This window comes from Suncus etruscus, chromosome 7 (assembly GCF_024139225.1).
Source record: "Suncus etruscus isolate mSunEtr1 chromosome 7, mSunEtr1.pri.cur, whole genome shotgun sequence".
Lineage (NCBI taxonomy): Eukaryota > Metazoa > Chordata > Mammalia > Eulipotyphla > Soricidae > Suncus > Suncus etruscus.
Window position 1 is genome coordinate 71,853,888 of NC_064854.1, and position 21,751 is coordinate 71,875,638.

At 33.6% G+C, this 21,751-nt stretch overlaps 1 protein-coding gene across 1 annotated transcript in view; it reads right to left on the minus strand.

Annotated features, from left to right (window-relative positions):
• ADGRB3 (adhesion G protein-coupled receptor B3) overlaps nucleotides 1–21,751 on the minus strand; it is an 898,471-nt gene that overhangs the window by 362,290 nt on the left and 514,430 nt on the right. The window contains exons 16-17 of the mRNA XM_049776768.1: nucleotides 16,637–16,739; nucleotides 2,684–2,727 (exon numbers count right to left, since the gene is read on the minus strand). Coding sequence (XP_049632725.1) covers nucleotides 2,684–2,727; nucleotides 16,637–16,739 — 147 coding nt within the window. The remainder of the gene's footprint in view (nucleotides 1–2,683; nucleotides 2,728–16,636; nucleotides 16,740–21,751) is intronic.

Sequence of the window (21,751 nt, forward strand, 5' to 3'; positions counted from 1 at the left end):
TACCAGTGAGTAGGGTGTTTGTCTGCATACTGCTGACCCCGATTCAATCCCCTGCATCCCATGTGGTCACCTGAGTGCAGAACCAGCAGTAACCCCAGAATGTTGCTTGGAATGTGGACCCAAACCAAAAAATAACAAAAACAAACAAAAATCCACTGCATCAAGGAAAAAAAAAGAAGACTCAAAGAAATGGAGATATATACACTGCTCATGGATTGAGAGGATTAGCATCATTATAATGGCAATACTGCCCAAAGCATTTTACACATTTAATGTAATCTCTCTAATGATACTTCATTTTTTCAAAGAAGTATATTAAATATGTATGAAATTCATTTGGAACAATGCAAGTCTACTAGTTGCTAAAGCAATTTTTAGGAAAAAAGAACATAAGAGGCATCACTTTCCACAATTTTAAATGATATAGAAAGCAACAATCATTAAAATAGCATGGTATTGTAATAAAGACACACTCTCAGATCAATGGAATAGACTTAAGTATTCAGAGAATGATCCCTAGACATATAATCAATTAGCTCTGATAAAGGAGCAAGTAGAGCAAGGAAAGTCTCTAACAAATGATGTTAAGATAAATGGTCTGATACATGCAAAAAAAGTGAACTCAGACCTCTCTTTTTAACACCATACAAAGAATAAATTAAATATATTAAAGCTTATATCTTTATCAGATATGAAGTCTGAAACCATAAGGTACATAGAGGAAAAATGTAGACAGAACAGTGCATGACATGAAGCTAACTTCATCTTCAAGCAAGAAACGCTATTGGCCAAGCAAGTGAAAACAAAGATAAAGAAATGGACTACTTTACTTAGAAGCTTTTGTACCATTTCAAAGGAAATGATGACTAGGATAAGAAGGGTTTAATATCTAAGACATAAAAGGTAATGATAGAATTTAATATGAAAAAATCTAACTGCATCCAAAAATGGGGAGGAAAATGAACAGACATTTCCTCAAAGAGGAAATACAAATGACCAAAAAGCATTTGTTCTACATCATAAATCATCAGAGATGCAAATCAAAACAACAATGACGTGTCATCACACATCACAGTGACTATTCACAGACACAAAGAACAAGAACAACCAGTGCTGGTTGGGATGCAGGGAGAAAGGGACTCTCATTTACTTCTGGTTGGAAAGCCTTTCTGGAAAGCAGTGTGAATATTCCTCAAAAAATGAAGATTGAGCTTCTGTATGATCCAGTAATACCACTAATAGGGATATACCCTAAGATCACAAAACCCAGTACATAAGTTCCCTGTACACTCCTGTGTTCATTGCAGCTCTATTTACAATAACCAGAATTTTGAAACAAGAAAGCTTTCTGAAAACTAATGAGTAGCTCAAGAAACTATGGTGTATCTACAAAATGGAGTACTATGCAGTCATTAAGGAAATGAAGTCATCATGTTTATTTACATATGGATGTACAAAGAGACTATTATGCTGCATGAAATGAGTCCAATATAGAGGTATTGCCATGGAATAATATCACTCATCTGTGAGTTATAAGAAAAATAAAATATGCGTAATACTATCCAGAGACAATAGAGTTGAGGATCAGAAGGACTAGTCCATGACAAGCAGTTTACCATAAAGAGTGATAAGTGTAGTTAGAGTAGAGCAGAGTCACTTATGACAATGATAGTTGGAACAGATCACTCTGGACAAGAACTGGGTTCTGACAGGGAATAAAGTGACATGTATGTCACCCTTTATTAACAATAGTGAAAGCCACAGTATCAAAAAGGATGAAGAGAGAGAGTAAGCACACGTGAAAGAGATTGAGAGAGAAAAGTAAAATGCCTGTCCCAAGAACAGGCAAGGGTGGGCGGAGAGATCAATGGCGATATTGGAGGTGGGAAAGTAACCATAATTACTTAAATAAAGGAATATATGAAGAACCATGTTAATTAATCACCATTACTTTGTCTTCATGATCATAAAGTACATGAGTAAGAAAATTAAATGTCACTCAAGTTTTTATAACAAGACAATTAGCAGGCCCAAATAAATATTGCATTAATCTAATAATAGCCTCAAGATCACACATATAATGCATTGTTTTAAATGACCACAGAAATTGCTGTTTTGTCGTATAATTCTAAGTTGAATTAGTAAGTAGTAATATGTTGAATGATCATTTGTTTCTATCATTAGAAATATTAGAGATTTTAAAAGTACCTCAGGATTCACATTACAAATGCCCTTTACTGGGGCCAGAGCGATAGAACAGTGGGTAGGGCATTTGCATTGTATATTGCAGACCCAGATTCAACCTCCAGCATGCCATATGGCTCCCAAGCCTGCCAGGAGCTATTTCTGAGCACAGAGCCAACTGTAACCCGAGTGATGCCATGTGTGGTCAAAACAAGATAAAATCATAATCACAAATGACCCTTTTTGAGTAAGTAATGCATTCCATCTTTTTTTTTTCCCTCCCTCCCTCCCTCCCTCGCATTCCATCTTCTAACATAACCAAATGGCATCATCTCACACAAACACATTTGTCACAGTGTCCAAAACATTCAAGTAGGAGGATATTATTTATCTGAGTGTAACTCACAATCCTCTTATAGATTAGCAAGCAAGCAGCTGCAACACCTAAATGTGCTTTGAATATTTAGTCAAATAATATAAGAAACCATCTGTCACTTACGTTTTTGAGTCATCCCATAACACACAATAGGGATTCAAAGTACCCTAAAAATAAATAGAGAAAGAATAGTTGTAACTTGAGTGTACACATAAAAATATCAAAGATTCTTTGTTATGCAACAGAATGGTAATTTCTTATCTTGCAGTCTCCTTTCAATATTTTACTTCAATTTCTTTTTAATACAAGAAATTTATACATTACAAATGTGTTGATCACATAAAATAGATTTATTCCAAATATGATTCTAGTTTCTCAATTTTTTCATTTGTGTGTATTTGTTTGTTAATTTGGTTTTGGCCACTCCTGGCAATTCTTGGATATTGCTTTCTGCAGTGCTCAGAGGATTCTGTAATATTAGCAATCAAACCTGGACTTCTGCATGCAAAGTGTGAACTCAGCTGTTGAGTGAGTTATTTCTCAGTTTCTTAAATTATACAAGGTCCATACTTTGATTTCTGTTTATTTATTTTCTTTTGTTTTCTATGGATTATTCAATGTTACAATAATGCCTTAAAGAGTACCAAATTATTCTTTATCTCTAAGTCACAACAAAGAACCTTTTATGATGTACTTGTACAGCCACTTTCCCCCCCATTTCCAGGTGAACATGCATTAAATGTCCAATTCAATGGAATGTTTGGACTTGCAGTCTCATTGTAACCAACAGATATTTTGTACTTCATTCATTTCATTAATTTTATTATACAGATTAGCTACCATGACCTTTAAGATCAATGAATTACATAATGGATCACACAGGGTATTACTTTTGAAAAGGCCTTAATATTTGTAAATATGTTCCTGTTTGTATGTCTATTTTTATTGTGTCCCATTTCCTCTTTAATAAGTCCCCTATTATCAGAAATTATTTTAAATAACCACTAGATAGGCATATTCTATCATAATGTGGAATCTGTGCTTCTTCATTCAACATATTCTATTATTCTCATGTTCCTTTTTTTTTTTTTACCTTTCCCCTAGTTTCAGGTTCTTTAATTTTCCAAAAATATACATTTTTAAAAGTGGTTCTGGAAATTATCCATTTATATATTAATTTACTTGAAAAAGCACTAATATTATATCTCATATTGGGGTCATTTTTTTTTATACAACCTAAACCAAAGCAAGTAATTTGATAGTTTTTTTCTTGAGCCTGATTGACAAGGTTCATGAATTAAACTTTTTTATAAACTGAATCTCATTTTGAATTTACAACATAATCACCATTACTTCTTTTTTTTTTCTTTTTTTTTTTTTGGTTTTTGGGCCACACCCTGTGATGCTCAGGGGTTACTCCTGGCTATGCGCTCAGAAGTTGCTCCTGGCTTCTTGGGGGACCATATGGGACGCCGGGGGATCGAACCGTGATCCGTCCTAGGCTAGCGCAGGCACCTTACCTCCAGCGCCACCGCCCGGCCCCATACTTCTTAACATTGCATCATTACATAATTAAATATCTTCATAATCATCCAACATCAATGATAATGCTGAATAAATCAAGGCAGGCAAATTTTCTGAAATTTACTGAAAATTACTAACTCATCTAAAAATTAACATATGTCCTCCATGCCCATAAGTTCTAAGCAGTTCTTGTGCCTTAGCCTTTTCTATAATTTGCTAATAACTAAAGTTTATATGAAAAACACATTTTTTAAAATTTTTTGGGTGGGGCACATCCACTGACACTCAGGGATTACTCCTGGCTATTTATTCAGAAATCGCTCCTGGCTTGGGGACTATATGGAGCACCTGGGATCGAACCCAGGTTCATACTGGATCAGCAGCATGCAAGGCAAATGCCCTTCTGCTGCACTATCACTCAAGCCCCTAGAAAAACTATTTTTAAAAATCTAGATAAGCACATTAAAATTGCTGTTTCTCTGAGTTATTTGCTATGTTTATTTTAATTATTTTAGTAATATTCATTACATTTATTAAAATTTATTAAATATAACCATGATTATATTTAGTATTCAAGTTATGGATATTTCACTTAACACCAATATTCTTTTTATTGGTCAGGGTACTGTATTTTATTTCAATGCATTTTATGTACTAACTTAAAGGGAAGCATGCAAACAAAAATAAAATTCTAGGGGGAAATTTATTTGAACAATTTATTTGTACCATCCTGTGTCTGATTTTAAGGAGCATCTGTGAATTCAGAATGAAAAAGAAATAAAACAGAAACATGACATCAAGAGTTAAACAGAGGAAATGACAGATTATTAAGTTCAAAGTAAAATCAACTTGGTTAAACTTCAACCTGAAAGGTAACTTTCTTCAAAGGAATGCCTAACTTGAATAATAAAGGTTAATATATTTTAATATCATTGTCAAACTTGGAACTCATGGTATAATGAAAAGTTGGGTTTGGTTTTGGTAGTGAAATCAGTATATGCTAAACTATAGTTAATCCCTCAGCTCTGCAAACAGCTTTATTCAGTGACATCTGACAATTTACTGCTCTGAAATATCCATTTACCTTCCTGCCACCAGAGAGTATGTGAGCATTCACTTTAATACCCAATTAGTAGACCTGCAAGATGGGGTCAATTAATTAAAATAAATGATGAATCAATTATAAACATTAAAATTATAGCCAGAAACTTCTTAAAAAGTTCTGCTGAGAGAACTTATGGAACCATAATGAAAACTCTATCCTTGATTTTTGCCTAGGATCTGAGCAAAAACCAAGACCACTTATTACAGAAGACTGATTACAACAAAAATGATGGAACAAAACTTCTACAATGCCCTACCACTGTGGTACCACTCTGGTCCCATAAATGTCTCTTAACACTATTCATTTCACCTACTCTGCTTCATCTCTCCTGTTAACTTACCAGTTGGTCTTTTTGACCAAAATAAGTACTGCCCATCTTTCTTTTTCATTAATTATTTTGACAGGAGCCTAACATATACTGCTTTTAACTATTGCAAATAGTACTACAATAAGACAGGGATGCATTTATTCCTTACAAATTTTGAGGGTGTACCAAAAGGTAATACTGAGGGAAGAGAACTCGCTTAGAAAGTTGTTCTAGGATTCCTGGACACCATATATTTTCCAGTAGTAATCCCTAAGGCAGAACCTAGAGAAATACCTAAGCTCTGCTGGCTATGGCCCAATTCACCCTCCTCACCAAATTAGTATTTTGGGAATAAGTGGATCCTATGAAGAAGAAATAGTAAGGTTTATCTGAAAATAGAATTGTTCAAAGATCACTAAAGTGAGAATATTGTTTTATCAGTATGATATGTAACTCTATTTCACATATCTTCTCAAGAACTGTCAGCTATTTCATTGGAACACATAGAGAAGGCATATATTTAACTCAGCTTCTGCTATAGAGTTACAGAATAGCCCACATTAAACACATGCCATTTTTTTTGTGAATGTAATAGCAGCTTGCTTCTCTACTTTCTGAGTTATATCACTAACTTCAATATACATAATTTTCCAGTGCATAGTTTCTATTTGACATATGAGAACCAGTAAAACAAAGAACTACTGTAAGAAATTACTTATATCTTTACAATCAAAGAAAAGTATTGCCACCATACATATTAGAAAGCCTTAATAACATATTTTTTATCACAATTCAAACACCAACTGACAAAATCTGGTGCATGTTTCAGCATATAAGTTACCTGTTGTTGAAGCAAAAATTAAATATTATTTTGAGTTTAAGCAAAAATAACTAATAAAAATAACAAAAATCAACTAGATTCAATATATTATTAGATAAAATTATTATCCATGATATAATATAAAGCCCTTAAAAACAATGAATTTGTATTGAAAACAAGACATTTAGTATTATTTTTTTTGTACTCCTCTAATCTGTAAGTATATAGCAGAGTTTCACTAAATTGCACAAAGAACTGCAAAGTCAGAATTGCCCAAAATATAGCATCTTCTTCTGGCTGCCTAAGTAGTATGATCTGAAAGCAGTCTAAAATTTCAACTAATTCCCTATAATTTCTTTATAAAATCTATGTATTATGATTTTATGTTCTTTAATCAGATTCCTAATGTGGTGGCATGATAATCAAAAAGACAAAGTTTAATCTCCAGCTGATAATTATTTTTCACTGAAATATTTATTATATATATTATATCTTACACAAAATGGCTTTACTGATATATTTAAATATTTTTCAAATATACAATTAATTTAACAATGTTCCTTTGAGGCTTATTAATTTTTCTATTGTTATCATAAAAATACAGTAAACTCACCAGCATAAGAGGACACAGTTACTGTATTATGATTTATTTTGGTCAGAACCATGAAACTGATGGGTCTTTGCTCATAAGATTTGAATATCACTGGTATCAAATTGTTTGCATAATTATAGATCTTTCTAGAGGATGTGAGGATAAATTCATGCAGACTCATTCTGTTTGTCATGTAATTTGTCTAACAAAAGTTGGAGGAAAGTGCTCTTGATTAGAAAGTAAGGATTTTGTTCAGCTTTCAAAGGTTGCCAACATTCATTGATTTATGGGCCTTTCTTCATCTTCAAACTTAGTAGTGCTGAAATGGGTCCTTTGTGCACTGCACTGTACTGACCATAGCTGGGAAAAATGGATAGAATAATGCTGTCCAGCAGTCTAGTCTTGCTTTACTTTTTATTCCTTCCACTGAGCAACAACCTTGTTCTAGGTTAAAGATCAAAGTAGGGTGAGAAATTTATCTTAAAGAACTGTGAAAAACCCAACATTTTATTAGTAATTTTCAAATTAAACAATATGTGATCAAATAGGCCTACTCAGACAAATCATGATAATCCCCCCTTAATATCTGAGAAGTCCCTTTTTCTGTAATGTAATATATTCATTGGTTCTGGAAATTAGAATGTGATATACAATGGAAGGTGTTGGAACCATTGAGTTTGCCAAACAGACAAACTATATTGTACAGCTAGAAAATCTAACCTACATTCTCAGCAGTGCTCAGGGGTCACTCCTGGTTCTACGATCAGAAATTGCTCCTGGCAGGCTCAGGATATCATATGGTATGCCGGGATTCGAACCACCATCCTTCTGCATGCGAGGTAAACTTACCTTCATGCTATCTCTCCGGTCCCCTAACCTACATTCTTAAGAAATGAAATTTATTGGAAGAGAGTCAGATCCATTTTGATTTCTGGTAACAGGTATGGTCCCTTGACCACCACTGGAATGGCTCCTTTTACAGAGTTACATCATTTCTTTTATATATTATATACAAATAATTTCCTGGTGTATTATCAGAGTTTGGTAGATGGGACAGACCATCATAGTTCATATAATGGTAAGAATTATTTGTTATTTGATTAGACTGAAAATGTTTGCTGATACTTGCTTAATAATAGTAGAATTTCATGTTCTTAAAATTTTAAATATTGATAATATATTATAATATAATATTATAAAATATTATTTATAATATAAACATTATAAATAATATAATGTGGGGCCGGGAAGGTGGCGCTAGAGGTAAGGTGTCTGCCTTGCAAGCGTTAGTGTAGGACGAACAGGACCGCGGTTCGATCCCCTGGCATCCCATATGGTCCCCCCAAGCCAGGAGCGATTTCTGAGCGCATAGCCAGGAGTAATCCCTAAGCGTCAATGGGTGTGGCCCAAAAATAAAAATAAAAAAAAATAATGTAATGTAAATTTAAAATGTAAGAGGGAAAAGTGATTGTTATTGTTGAGAAATTTTGGATATAACAAAAACAAATCTGTAGCTAGCAAACTATTTCTATCTGAATTTCAGCAGTTGGTATGCTCTTCAATCTACTTTAGCATTTCAAGTCTTACCCATAAAAATTACCAAGAGCTTTAAACAGGCAAAACATCGGAAATATCTTCCAAATGGACAAATACTCTGATAGAAAAGTAATTTAAAAAGTAATTAGATATAAACACCACTTTGTAGAAATTCTAATTGGATAGAATAGGCTTGTTTAAACTTTGACAATTGACTCTTTTTTTTTTTTTTTGGTTTTTGGGCCACACCCGGTAACGCTCAGGGGTTACTCCTGGCTATGCGCTCAGAAGTTGCTCCTGGCTTGGGGGACCATATGGGACACCGGGGGATCGAACCGCGGTCCGTCCAAGGCTAGTGAAGGCAAGGCAGGCACCTTACCTTTAGCGCCACCGCCCGGCCCCGACAATTGACTCTTAATTCTTCATTTGTTATAAGCTTTTGATATTCATGAAAATGCCACTGAAGAATGTTTGGATTTAATTTGATTGTATCTTATATTTATCTAATGGTCACACACATTGTGTTTTCTTCTATAGTTCACAAAGATTGGTTCATGACTAATTTAATTTCAAACACACAGAATTAAATCCTTAATTTGTCATGTTGGTCTTACTAGAATGTAAATAAATAACACACATATAGAAATTTCCATAAGTTCATTTTTTCTGTAAATTCATAGTAATACATAAATTTGTTGGGTTTCTCATTGCTAAAATAGCAATATTGGATCCAGAGTAATAGTATAGTGGTAGGGCATTTGCCTTGCACATGGCCAAAAAGGGACAGACCTGGCATCCCTTTATGGTCCCCTGACCGTACCAAGAGTAATTTTTGAGATTTGATCCAGGAGCAACCCTTGAGCACTGCCGGGTGTGGCCCAATTTCACCCCCCAAAACAGCAATATTAAATAACCTAGACCACTTGACTTATGCTCAAAGGAAGATTTAAAAAAAGTGAGGCTAGATTATAAACCATTAGAGTAAAAATAATCATTCTACTTAAAATGAAAATATATAGTATTTTATTTGGAAAAAAAATGTGATATCAGGGGCCGGAGTAGTGGCAAAAATGGTAAGGCATCTGCCTTGCACATGCTAGCCTATGACTGATCATATGGCATCCCATATGGTCCCTCATGCCAGGAGTGATTTCTGAACATCACTGGGTGTGACCAAAAAAAAAACAACAAAAAAAAAGTAATATCAAGCTTGTCAGTTTTATGACACATGTGAAAACTAAAATAAAATTATTTTTTAATCTGTATTTCAAGAGAAAATGTTGATTTTGTCAGCCACAACTGAGAACGTTTCCTGCTATCAGAAAAGGACCTTGGTGTTCATCAACACATCTGTCCAGAGCCTGTAGTCATTCCCATGACAATATAATTAAAGAGTGGAAAAACCCAGTATCTTTTAGGCCAAGGAAATTAATTCCCTTTCTATTTTCCCCAGTACTTACTGTGCTTATTAAACACACACACACACACACACACACACACAAACACACACAACCTCTTGTTACACTGTCCTTCCCCCCACTCTTTTTGCTTTTCTTTTTCCTTTTATATTTCCTTTCACACATTGTAGCCATTTTAGCTGGTATTTATTTTTGCTGTCATGTTTCTTGTCGGTACCTGGTTTTGTTTTTTTTTCTTTTTTTTTATGTTTTCTTTCTCTTTCTTTTACCTTTTCTCGTTTTAAATTGATATAGATAGCTCCTAGATAGACCCCTCCCAGCACCATTTTTTTTCTTTATTCCTTTTTTTTCCAACAGAACTACAGGGCTTGAATCATCTTGTAATACATTGTAAGTGGAGGGTGGGGGAAGTAGCTGGTACCTGGAGCAAACAGTCTATGGATATTGAGTGGAAATAAAAAATGATCAGACTCGAACACTAAACACAAAATCATCAACAACAGTATCAAGATACCCAATCTAACTCAAGAAATATACAAAAGGGATCAGCTACACTAGCAGTCCATGGAGCAAAGAGGAGAGGTATGGGATGCATGCTAGAGGGAGGACAACACTGGTAGTAAGAATGGCCCTAATTCACTGTCACTTTGTACCTTAAATATAACTGTGAAAGACTTGTAATTCACATTAGTCACAATAAATAAATAAAATTAAATTAAAAAAAAGAAGTAATGTTATCCAGTTTAGAAAGTAACAAACTAAGTCACAGATCTAAACTTGCCAAATCCTAAACATCCTAATGGGTGTGAGCAATCTTGAATATGAGTAGAGGTGTACATGTTACATATGTACAAAATATCCATTCTATTGCACTTATTTAGGTTCAAGTAATTAATTCCAATAACATTGTTAATGGAAGTAATGTTATAGACTAAATCAATGATAAAGATATATAACTAAAAAAACATGAATATGGGAAAATGTCTTTGATTAAAATAATTTGATATTTCTTAAAACAGGTAACTATATCTTTAAGGGGTAACAAGTACATCACCTAGCTCTACAAATAAGAAAAATAAATTCAATGCCAAAATTAGAAAAATTTATTATGTCATGAAGACAGTTAAAGGAATTTTGCTGAAATGTTTAGTCTATTTAGGTTTGTCGATTTTTTTCAGACTAAATATCATATCCAAAACCATTCACAGCAGAGTGCCCATTTCAATTCCCAGTTGAATGCCCAACTTCAATTTCCAGTACTAGGTTCAATTCCCAGTGCCACCCCAACATATTAACAGTAATAATAATAATAATAATAATAATAATAATAATAATAATGAACTTCAAATAGAGTGAGGTGCCACCTCCAGACTGACTACAACTGAGGTCCCACAAAAGACCTGCTTGATTGCAGGGAGGACATGTGTCACATTGTCAAGAGACCAAGTTGTTGTGTGAAAACAAGTCATCTTTTTGATATGAGTCACACATCAAAAGTCATAAGACCAGTTCTCCAATTCTAGGAACCAACTGAAGCCTACTCAGCTTCTCAGAGCGGAAACTCAATGTTGTCTTTGGAGTGAGAAAATGTAGATACTCTTTATTGAATAATTGCTTTTGCACTAGCAGGTGAAGACCACTAGTATGCAAAAGTAACTTAAATAAGAGAACCTAAATATATTTTCTCCCTTACCAATGTAATATGTTTTCTCCAGACACATGATCCTAAGAGACTAGGTCACAACATCAGAGGGCTAAAAGTATCTTCACTCCAGGCCCCTACCTCCTGGTCTCTTGTTTCTCTTCAAAACTCAAATCTCTGAATTAATAATATTATACACATTACAATATTATGTTCTGGTTAGAACTTCAATGAAATTTTCAAAAATACAATGTAGAATTCAAGAAATTTTATTCTGCTACCCATTTCTACCATTTCTCAAAGGTCTTATTATATCTAAGCACCCGTTAAATCCTATTTGTTAAAAAAATTGAAAAGAACACATTTCATTTAGAAAATGTTTAACAATTATTTTACCTAGGCTCATTAAAATTATACTCCCATTTTTCATTTTTAAATGACATAGGAAATAGATATAATTTTATAGCAATTATTCTTTTCTGAGCTCAGACAGAAAAGTGCAGCAGGTACAATTAATGTAATAAAATAGACTTTATATTAGATATATGTCATAATAATTAAAGTAGATCACTTTTTACATATAATTAACATGTGATTTAGCTATAATGCTTTTGTTATATATAACTAAATACATGTATAATAAAGTTTCCATTTTTGTATTAAATTTTTTATATATGAAATAAATCCTTCATCTAGTATTATTGCTGTTTTAGGACATGATCTTTAGATGATCTCTTAAATAAAAATATATAAAACATATGATAATAATAAAAAGATAATTTTCATTATATTTATCCTACATTCCATCTCTCAAGGAATAATTCTATTTTATAAAATCTCGTTTGAATGGTAACAAGTAGTTATAGTAAGCATTAAAAATTCAAACGTATAATCATATATAAATCTTTAAAAATTCAAAAATATATATTGTACAGATTATAGTTTGATAAATATTTATAAAATATATCAAAGAAAAAAATGAATCAAATGATCCCAAGAGGTTCCATTTTGTAACTAGGAAGGGGTATGTATGTTGAATTACACACCTACTATGGGCTCTGATTATGATGCATACCATCTTCTGTCCCTAATTTCTCTCTTTAGTAAATTGGGTAAAAATATGCTCTAAGAATACTATGCTAAAACTAAAACTTGTTAATTTATAATAGTTTATTGAATTGTAATAATAAGACTTTGTCATAAATCATTATTGTTCAAGTTTGTCATAGAACTGACTTATTCTTTAAATTCTCAATAATGTTTATTAAAGAAAGATTTTGAGATTAAACATTTACCAACTTTTTTTATCCTGAAGATTTAAGGTATACATTTGGGCCTAAGGAAATAATGCAGCAGGTATAGTACTTATCTTGCATGTAGCTGATTTAAGGTTTGAACCCTCGACCTCCTAAAGTCCCCTGGACCCTGCAGGAGAGATCCCTGAGTGAAGAGCCAAGAGAAAGCGTCAAGCACTGCTAAATTTGTCTCAAAAACCAAGAGAGAGAGGAAGAAAGGAAGAGAAAACAAACATTAAAAAAAAGAGAGAGAATGAGAAGTCGGAGCACTGGTGCAATAATATGGTGTTTGCCTTGCAATTGGTAGACCTAGGACAGACCTCAGTTTGACCCCTAGCATTCCATATGGTCCCTCAAGCCAGGAGAGATTTTTGAGTGCATAGCCAGGAGTTAACCTGAGCATCACCAGGTGTGGCCCAAGAGAGAGAGAGAGAGAGAGAGAGAGAGAGAGAGAGAGAGAGAGAGAGAGAGAGAGAGAGAGAGAGAGAGAGAGAGAGAGAGAGAGAGAGAGAGAGAGAGAAAGGAGAGAGAGAAAGAAGAGACAGACAGACAGACAGAGGAGAGAGGAGAGGAGAGGAGTGAGACAATAAAGAAACAAAAGAAAAAGAGAATGAGAAAAATGAAAGGAAATGCATATATATATGTACATTCTATGTTTTGCTTTTCAGTATGTCTTTGAGGGAATTAAAACATTTACAATTTTAACAAATGACCAAAAGGAACATGAAAAAATGCCCCACATCACTAATTATCAGGGAGATGAAAATCAAAACAACAGTGAGGTACTATCTCAAACCACAGAGACTGGCATGCATCACAAAGAACAAGAACAATCAGTGCTGGATGGGATGTGGGGAGAAAGGAACTCTCATTCACTATTAGTGAGATTGCCTTCTAGTCCAGCCCTTATGAAAAACAATATGTAGATACCTCAAAAAACTGAAAATTGAGCTTCATATGATCCAGCTATACCATTCCTTAGGAATATGCCCTGGGAACTCAAAAACACAATACCAAAACCCCTTCCTCACATCTATGTTCATTGCAGCACTATTTACAATAGCCAGGCTCTGGAAACAACCAAGATGCCCTCCAACAGATGAATGGCTAAAGAAACTGTGGTACATAAACACAGTGGAATACTATGCAGCCGCCAGGAGAGATGATGTCATGAAATTTTCCTATACGTGGATGTAAATAGAATCTATTATGGTGAGTGAAATACATCAGTGGGGGAGAGAGAGGCACAGAATAGTCTCACTCATCTTTGAGGTTTTTTTTTTTAATATAATTTTTATTTTGATCATAGTGGCTTACATTTTGTTGACAATAACATTTTAGGTACATATTTATATAAAATCAGGGGGGATTCCCATCACCAGATTGTCCTCCCTACACCTCCATTTTGTCCTACCCCCCATTTCCTCTTCCCTCCCCCTCAGGGTGGCTAAAATATGTGGTCCCCTCTTTGAGTTTTAAGAAAAATAAAGATGGGGCCGGCGAGGTGGCGCTAGAGGTAAGGTGTCTGCCTTGTAAGCACTAGCCAAGGATCAGGACCACGGTTCGATCCCCCAGTGTCCCATATGGTCCCCACAAGTCAGGGGCAATTTCTGAGCGCTTAGCCAGGAATAACCCCTGAGCACCAAATGGGTGTGACCCCAAAATAATAAAAAAAATAGTTTAAAAAAAAAAGAAAAATAAAGATATTATTGAAATAATTTCCAGATATAAGGGTCAAAGGACCAGCTCACCATATGAAGCTCACCACAAGAGTGGTGAGTGCAGTTAGAGAAATATCTCCACTGGGGACCATCATTAAATGAGTGAGGGAAGTGGAAAGCATGTCTGGAATATAGGTGAGATGTGGGAGGGAAATGGGGCATTGGTGACAGGAATGTTGCACTAGTCAAGGGTGGTGTTCTTTTTATGACTGAAACCCAACTACAATCATGTTTGTAAACACAGTGTTTGAATAAAGATATAAAATAATTTACAATTTTAAATCAATTACTAGAACTGGACATGCATTATCTATCTATACAAAAATATAACAAGTTTTAAATATAGAAATACAGATATTATTTTAATTGAATATTAAAATAATTCTTTTTGACGTAAGCATGTTCTAAGATATGAAGATGTAAATACTATAGAAAGAAAATACATTTTAGATAATAAAAGTAATAGGGTCACATTTTTTTAAAAGTCGAAACATATGCAGTGGTCTACATGATAATGTTTAAGTGTTGTTACTGAGAAATTTGTTTTCATAACAATCTAAAATGCTTGAGCCATTTTAGTAAACTATTTATAGAGAACAAAATAGTCACTTATAAAACTAATGTTTCATTGTTTATATTTAAATCAGAAATTACAAAATAGCAGAAAATAAATTTTTTGCCCAAAAAATGAGAGCATAAATTTTATTCTTTTTTTTTTTTGCCAACTGTGTGAATTCAGGGAAATTATATTTGCTTTGTGATTTCATTATTTGTAAAGTTCAACTTTGTGGAAGTTTCAGAAGAATTTGGAAAAAAAAATGTACATGCGGCCCAAGAATTTAAAAAAAATACGTGTGCGGGCTGGAGTGGTAACACAGAGGAAAGGAGTTTGCCTTGCACGTGGCCAAACTGGATGGATCTGGGTTTGATTATGGGATGGTCCCTCAAGCCTGGCAGTGGCAATTTCTGAGCGCAGAAACAGGATTAACTTTTGAGCACCACCAGATGTGGCCCCCCAAAGAACTATATATATGTATATATTTATATATACATAAGTACTGTAAATATATTATATATAAGTGTAAAATATGATTATGGAAACTTAAGCGTAAATCATTTCCTCTGCCAAATCAACGGTTTAATTATTTACAAAGAATATATGAATGGCTAATATTTTTATTTGGGGGGCCACACCCATCGGTATCAGAAGAGACTCCTGGCTCTGCGCTCAGAAATTATCTCCTGGCAGGCTTAGGGACCATATGGGATGTCTGGGATTGAATCCAAGTCAGTTAAGTGTAAAACAAATGCCCTACTCACTCTGCTATCACTGTAGTCCCACCAATAGTTTTTTATTGTTTGTTTTTGTTGTATTTGTTTGTTTTTGGGCTACACCCAGTGATGCTCAGGGGTTACTCATTGATATTTGCTCAAAAATAGCCCTTGGCTTGGAGAACCATATGGGACGCCATATGGAATCTAACCATGGTTCGTCCTAGGTTAGTCACCTGCAAGGCAAACGCCCTACCTCTGCACCACCACTCTGCCCCACCGATAGTTATTTTTAACTTCTATGTTATGAGTGAAGAAGATATAACTAACTTCTGTTTCAGTTTGATGAGCTTAAGAAAGAATTTTCATTCTGAGATGGAAGCATTGAATTTAAATACTTAGAAATTTAGGGAGTTATAAAAAGTTGGTTCTGATTCTCATTTAGCAATTTTACATATTACAATTTTAGAGAATCCCTGGAGTTCTTCATGCCCCTTTATGCTGTTTAAAATAATCATTCAAAGCTTATATATTTGCAGTATTTTCTGTTGCATAGTGAGACAAGATCATTTCACATTGATATTCCCTAATGTCTAACTTTATAGCACAATAAAGTCTCTAATTACTTATAAGTAATATTATATGGGATAAATTAAAAATATTTTAAAAGTGTGGAAGAATATAAATTATTTCTGTATATCTCACAAGTTCTTAACATATTAATTCATTGATGATTTTGAAAAACCTAGAAAATATGTTATGTTCTTATATTTTAAAAGTAACAATACTTTTACTTACAAGGTAAATTATATGAGAAACTTAATGTCAAGCAGGTGATACTTACATTAGCCAAATGAGCTAATTCTATCTCCAGGAATGAATCAGTTGTTTTCGGTTCAGGTCTTATTGTAACCACAATAATTTTTGAATTTATAACTGTATAATTTCTGAAACAGAATAATCAGAATAAGATCAGAAATAATTGATGACATATATAAATTCTTATTGTTCAATATATTTGACATATGTTAAATGAATATCTCCTAAGAAAAAATTAGAAATGCTAAGTAGACATATTTAAATCAGAATAAATACCCATGAAAATATAGAGTTTGATTTTTTTTTTGTTCCTTTCTTATAAGAACCCTATCCGGAACTAGAAAACTCTAGAGGAAAGATAGAATTTGTAAATACTACCATTTTTGCCTTAGTAAATATAAAATGATTGATTTAAAAGAGAGAAAGAGTATAAAGTCAAACTTTCAGGCAATCTCTAAATGAATATAGTTCATTTTATTTTAAGAGGCCATAAAAGTTTTGTTCAAAGGACCAAAGAGTGTACTCTTCTTGCAAAGTTCCTATTGTACATTTTATAATATTTCAAAATTTACTAACATAAATTATTAGAATGTGCTATACCAAGAAAGAAAAGTTTAAATATAGGCAGTGAAGTTTCTTTATTGACCATCATTCATTGCAATATTAGTGACTTATAGGCCACTTTATTTTTTCTATGCTTAATACAAGAAATGCATTTATCTCTTCAAATATATTACCATGTAAAATTTACTCATAAATAAGTTTTAAATATAATCACACATACAGGCACACATAATTTATCTATTAACATATAAAACTCAAATACTTAATGTAAGTAGGATTACATCCAAAATGTATAAATTGTTACACATCACTTCTTATTTAGCATTAATAATAATATAATTATAAAATATATTTAAAATATATCTACATAACTGCTTGGTACCTTTAATTTTTGAATTCATCTATTTTATTAATTGGCAATCAATAATCTAAAAATTTTAAATAATCTAATCAAATTATTAAAATTATTTTATTTTAAGGCATTATTTATGATAACAAAATATGTGGTGGTGTAATTATATTTGTCTTTTTTGTTTTGTTTGTTTTGTTATTTTGGGCCATATCCATTTGATGCTCAGGGGTTACTCCTGGCTAAGTGCTCAGAAATTGCCCCTGGCTTGGGGGGACCATATGGGACAGCGAGGGATTGAACCGCGGTCCTTCCTTGGCTAGCGCTAGCAAGGCAGACACCTTACCTCTAGCACCAGCTCACTGGCCCTGGTGTAGTTATATTTGTAATTGCCTACTAACATGAAAGTGTCATCAAATCAAAATGGACAACACTATCTTTCACTAAGCAATTTCTTCAAGCCTCTTAAAATTTGGTTCATTTCTATTATCCCAGGCAACCATGCACGTCTTGTCACTAACACTATGCCTTTCTAAAAGAATAATGCAATGAATCAATATTGGCTTACTTAATGTAACATAATATTTTTGAGATTCACCCACTTTATTTTCAATAACAGTAGAATTCCATGCAATGGATAAACAACAATTTGAAATCAACTAATAAATAAGAAAAGAACCCTTGACATAGTTCCAATTTTTATGGTACTAATAATAGATATTTATATTTAGCTATTTTGAATAAGTACACATAATTATTTTATGAATATTATTTTAACATATCCTGGTAAATATGAAAAAACGAACAAAATATTTAAATAATAAGGAAGAATTATGACATACAATCTAATGGTAATAGTAAAACACAATGAAGTATATATTTATTTTTATTTTGATTAGGAAGAAGATAGTTGTAAATAGTAGGTTAGCTGTCTTTAATTTATGTCTTAACTAAAGGTGAATTGAGGATAAAAAACTGAGGCGTGGAGGTAAGGCGTTTGCCTTGCATGTAGAATGTCGGTGGTTCAAATCCTGGCATACTAAATGGTCCTTTGAGCCTGCCAGGAGCAAGTTCTGAGCATAGACCCAGGAGTAAACCCTGAGCACTGCTGGGTGTGGCCTCCCCCCAAAAGAGAGAGAGAGAGAGAGAGAGAGAGAGAGAGAGAGAGAGAGAGAGAGAGAGAGAGACAGAGAGAGAGACAGAGACAGAGACAGAGACAGACAGAAAATAAAAAAACTAAGATTAAAATGTTAAATTCCCTTTGAAAATCTGTTTCACTTGTGATTGAATAATCAGAAAATTAAATTAAAGTAAATGAAAATAACAAGAAATAGAACAAACTATATTATTGACTAAATTAACAGGTTTGCCAGTATTCTAATGAATAATCAGTTATGCATAACTTGAATTTAAAGAGAAATTCCTTCTACTACAAACTATTATGGAGTTTTTTTTTTCTCAGAGAATAGATTAATTCGAATTTAGTTGAATACTGGATTGGTTGCCTAAAACAATATTACTTATCTATAGCAAAATTTAATCTGCCTCTCATTCTGTTCTATTTATAATCTCATTTTTCTTTTTCTAAATAAATCCAATACTAAATAACTCAATTGATAAGCTTTATTAATATTAGGTCATTTTACAACAAATTATTATACAGATTTTATTTTATGTTAAAGTTTGACAAATAATCTGATGAAAATATAAATGCCATTATTTCAAAACTGAGTTTGTAATTGTGTCATCAAGATACTTAACAAGTTTTACTGTATACCTAACAATATAGGGGCTTTAACCTAAGGTGACTAGGATGTTGGAAGCAACAGTGATGAACTGAGAAGTCTTAAGAGTAAGTAAGCTTTATGGATCAAGTTCATCAATTACTCATCTGAACCTGGTTGTGAAGATTGAAAGAATAGTATCTGGCATTTTACTTTATGCAGTTTGTGTGCTAGCACATTTATAATACAATATGAAGAGGTGAAGATTAATTAATTTATAAAAATATGTTCCTATAACTTTTATATGTCTACCGCTACCTTCACTGCTTACATGTGACCATCTATATGTACTACTTACCTATTTGTACTAAGCAACTTTTAGTGTTCAAGGCATGTTTGAGGAGTAGGAGAGATAGTGCAATAGGTTGAGGTTCTGACTTATATACTACCAACTTAGGTACCCAATGAGGAACACTGAGCACTGCCAGATGTGATTCTTGAATACAGAGCTGGGGATAAGCCCTACAGACTGCTGAGTGTGACCACAAACAAAAAAACATTGCATTTTAATACTCTATTAAAAAGAGTAAAGAAAAATATCAAAGATGAACCAAACTAATTTAAAATATAATGCTTTACAAACTACAAATAAAGCAAATAATATTTCATGCAAAGAATTTCTTTTATATCAATATATAGTATCCAGAATCATCTTTAACTTAGTCATCAATTTATTCTAATTTGCATAAGTGAATAGTTGGCTTCGTATATGCCAAGTCAAACACTGTGATCTACTAATGCTTCCTGATGGGGTATTCATTTATATTCATTGCTAAGAAATCAGATTACAGCCAAATGGATTTCATGACTAAAAAAATCTTTCCTGTTCTTGATACTTGTGCTAGTCAGGATAAAGACATTCAAAAATAAATAGACTATTTTACTAAGTTTTAGTGTTCATAAGCCATATCTTAAAGAGTTTATAAAAAAGTGGGTACAGGGGCCAGAGTAGTGGCACAAGCCAATAAATGTATGCCTTGTGCGTGGTAGCCTAGGACAGACCGCGGTTCAATCCCCCGGTTTTCCATATGATCCCCCAAGCGAGGAGCTTGGTCAAAAACAAAACAAAACAAAACAAAAAAAGTGAGTTTAAAGCAGTTTATAAAAGACTTATATAAGAAATATATATTTATTTAAAAATAGTAATAAATTGTAACATTACTAGATAATAATTGTCAGCAGAATATCAAGATATAAAACAAACACTGAAAAATCTAAGGAGAAAAATGAAAACTAACTCACAACTTGTATTAATTCAAAAATTAAAAGATGTTAATATGTAATACATTTTCCTAATAATATAAAGATCAGATAATATGCAAACTAGCAAGCTGGAGACTTGAACAATATTATACATATTCTTCTTAAACTTTTCCAAAATATTAAAACTGAGGTGGTACTTGCAAACTAATTATTTTGAGATCGTAAATATTCTGATAAAAATTCAGACAAAGATGTCAAAGAATAGGAAATATCGGATAATATCTTTGATTAATATTGATAGAATGGTTTAAATAATATTCTAGAAAAATTCAACAGCATATTGGGATATAAAATATAATCACTAAGAATAATTTATTCCTAGGGTGGTCTTGATAGCCTACAGCGCTTGATTATCCCTGAAGATTCTTGTACTTGGACCATTAATATATTCACTGTGCGGTCAGCCAAATATCACCAGAAATGGCATCCTTATCTCACGGATCCTCCAAAACATGCATTTCTCCAAATATAAATCAAATATAGTTGAACAACAGTGTATATAAATACTCAGTATCATTATTTCAGAGAAACAAGCACTGACAAGTCTGTATAGAAAATGAAGGTTTGATCTATAAAGTACAATAAGAAACAAACAGACAAAATGCTCCAAGACCTAGATTTTGAAGGAGTCTTCAATAATTTGGTGCCTGAAGCAAACTGAAACAAATGAGATTACATCAATCTAAAAAGTTTTTGTATAAAAAGAATGGGCTAAAACACAGCTTAAGGTCCTGAGAAGGAGTGCAGTGCCCTGAAGCTGCTCCACCTGGGCGCACAGAGACCCTTGCTTCCACCACCCCGTGCACCAGTACCCAGGGTTAGTGCATTCCCCTGAGGCCACTTACGTGGGCGCACAGAGACCTCTGTGCCGACCAGCCTGCGCGCCTGTCCCAGGGCGAGTGCATTCCCCTGGGGCCACTCCACGTGGGTGCGCAGAGAATCCCTTGCCCGCTACCTCAATCTCCTGTCCCCAGAGATTACCCCAACCCGAGCTTAGACAGGGGAGTGCAGCCAGTCAGAGACGCCTGTGCCAAACCCACTCTGCGCTGCTGGGACAGGCTGGGACCAATAGACTGGGTGAGCTTGGGCCTGCCACGTGGACCTTTGGCTAACCTAGAGCAGCCTACCCCCTGAACCCCGGAGTGGACCTGAGACTCCCCAAGGGCTGAGGGCAGTTACT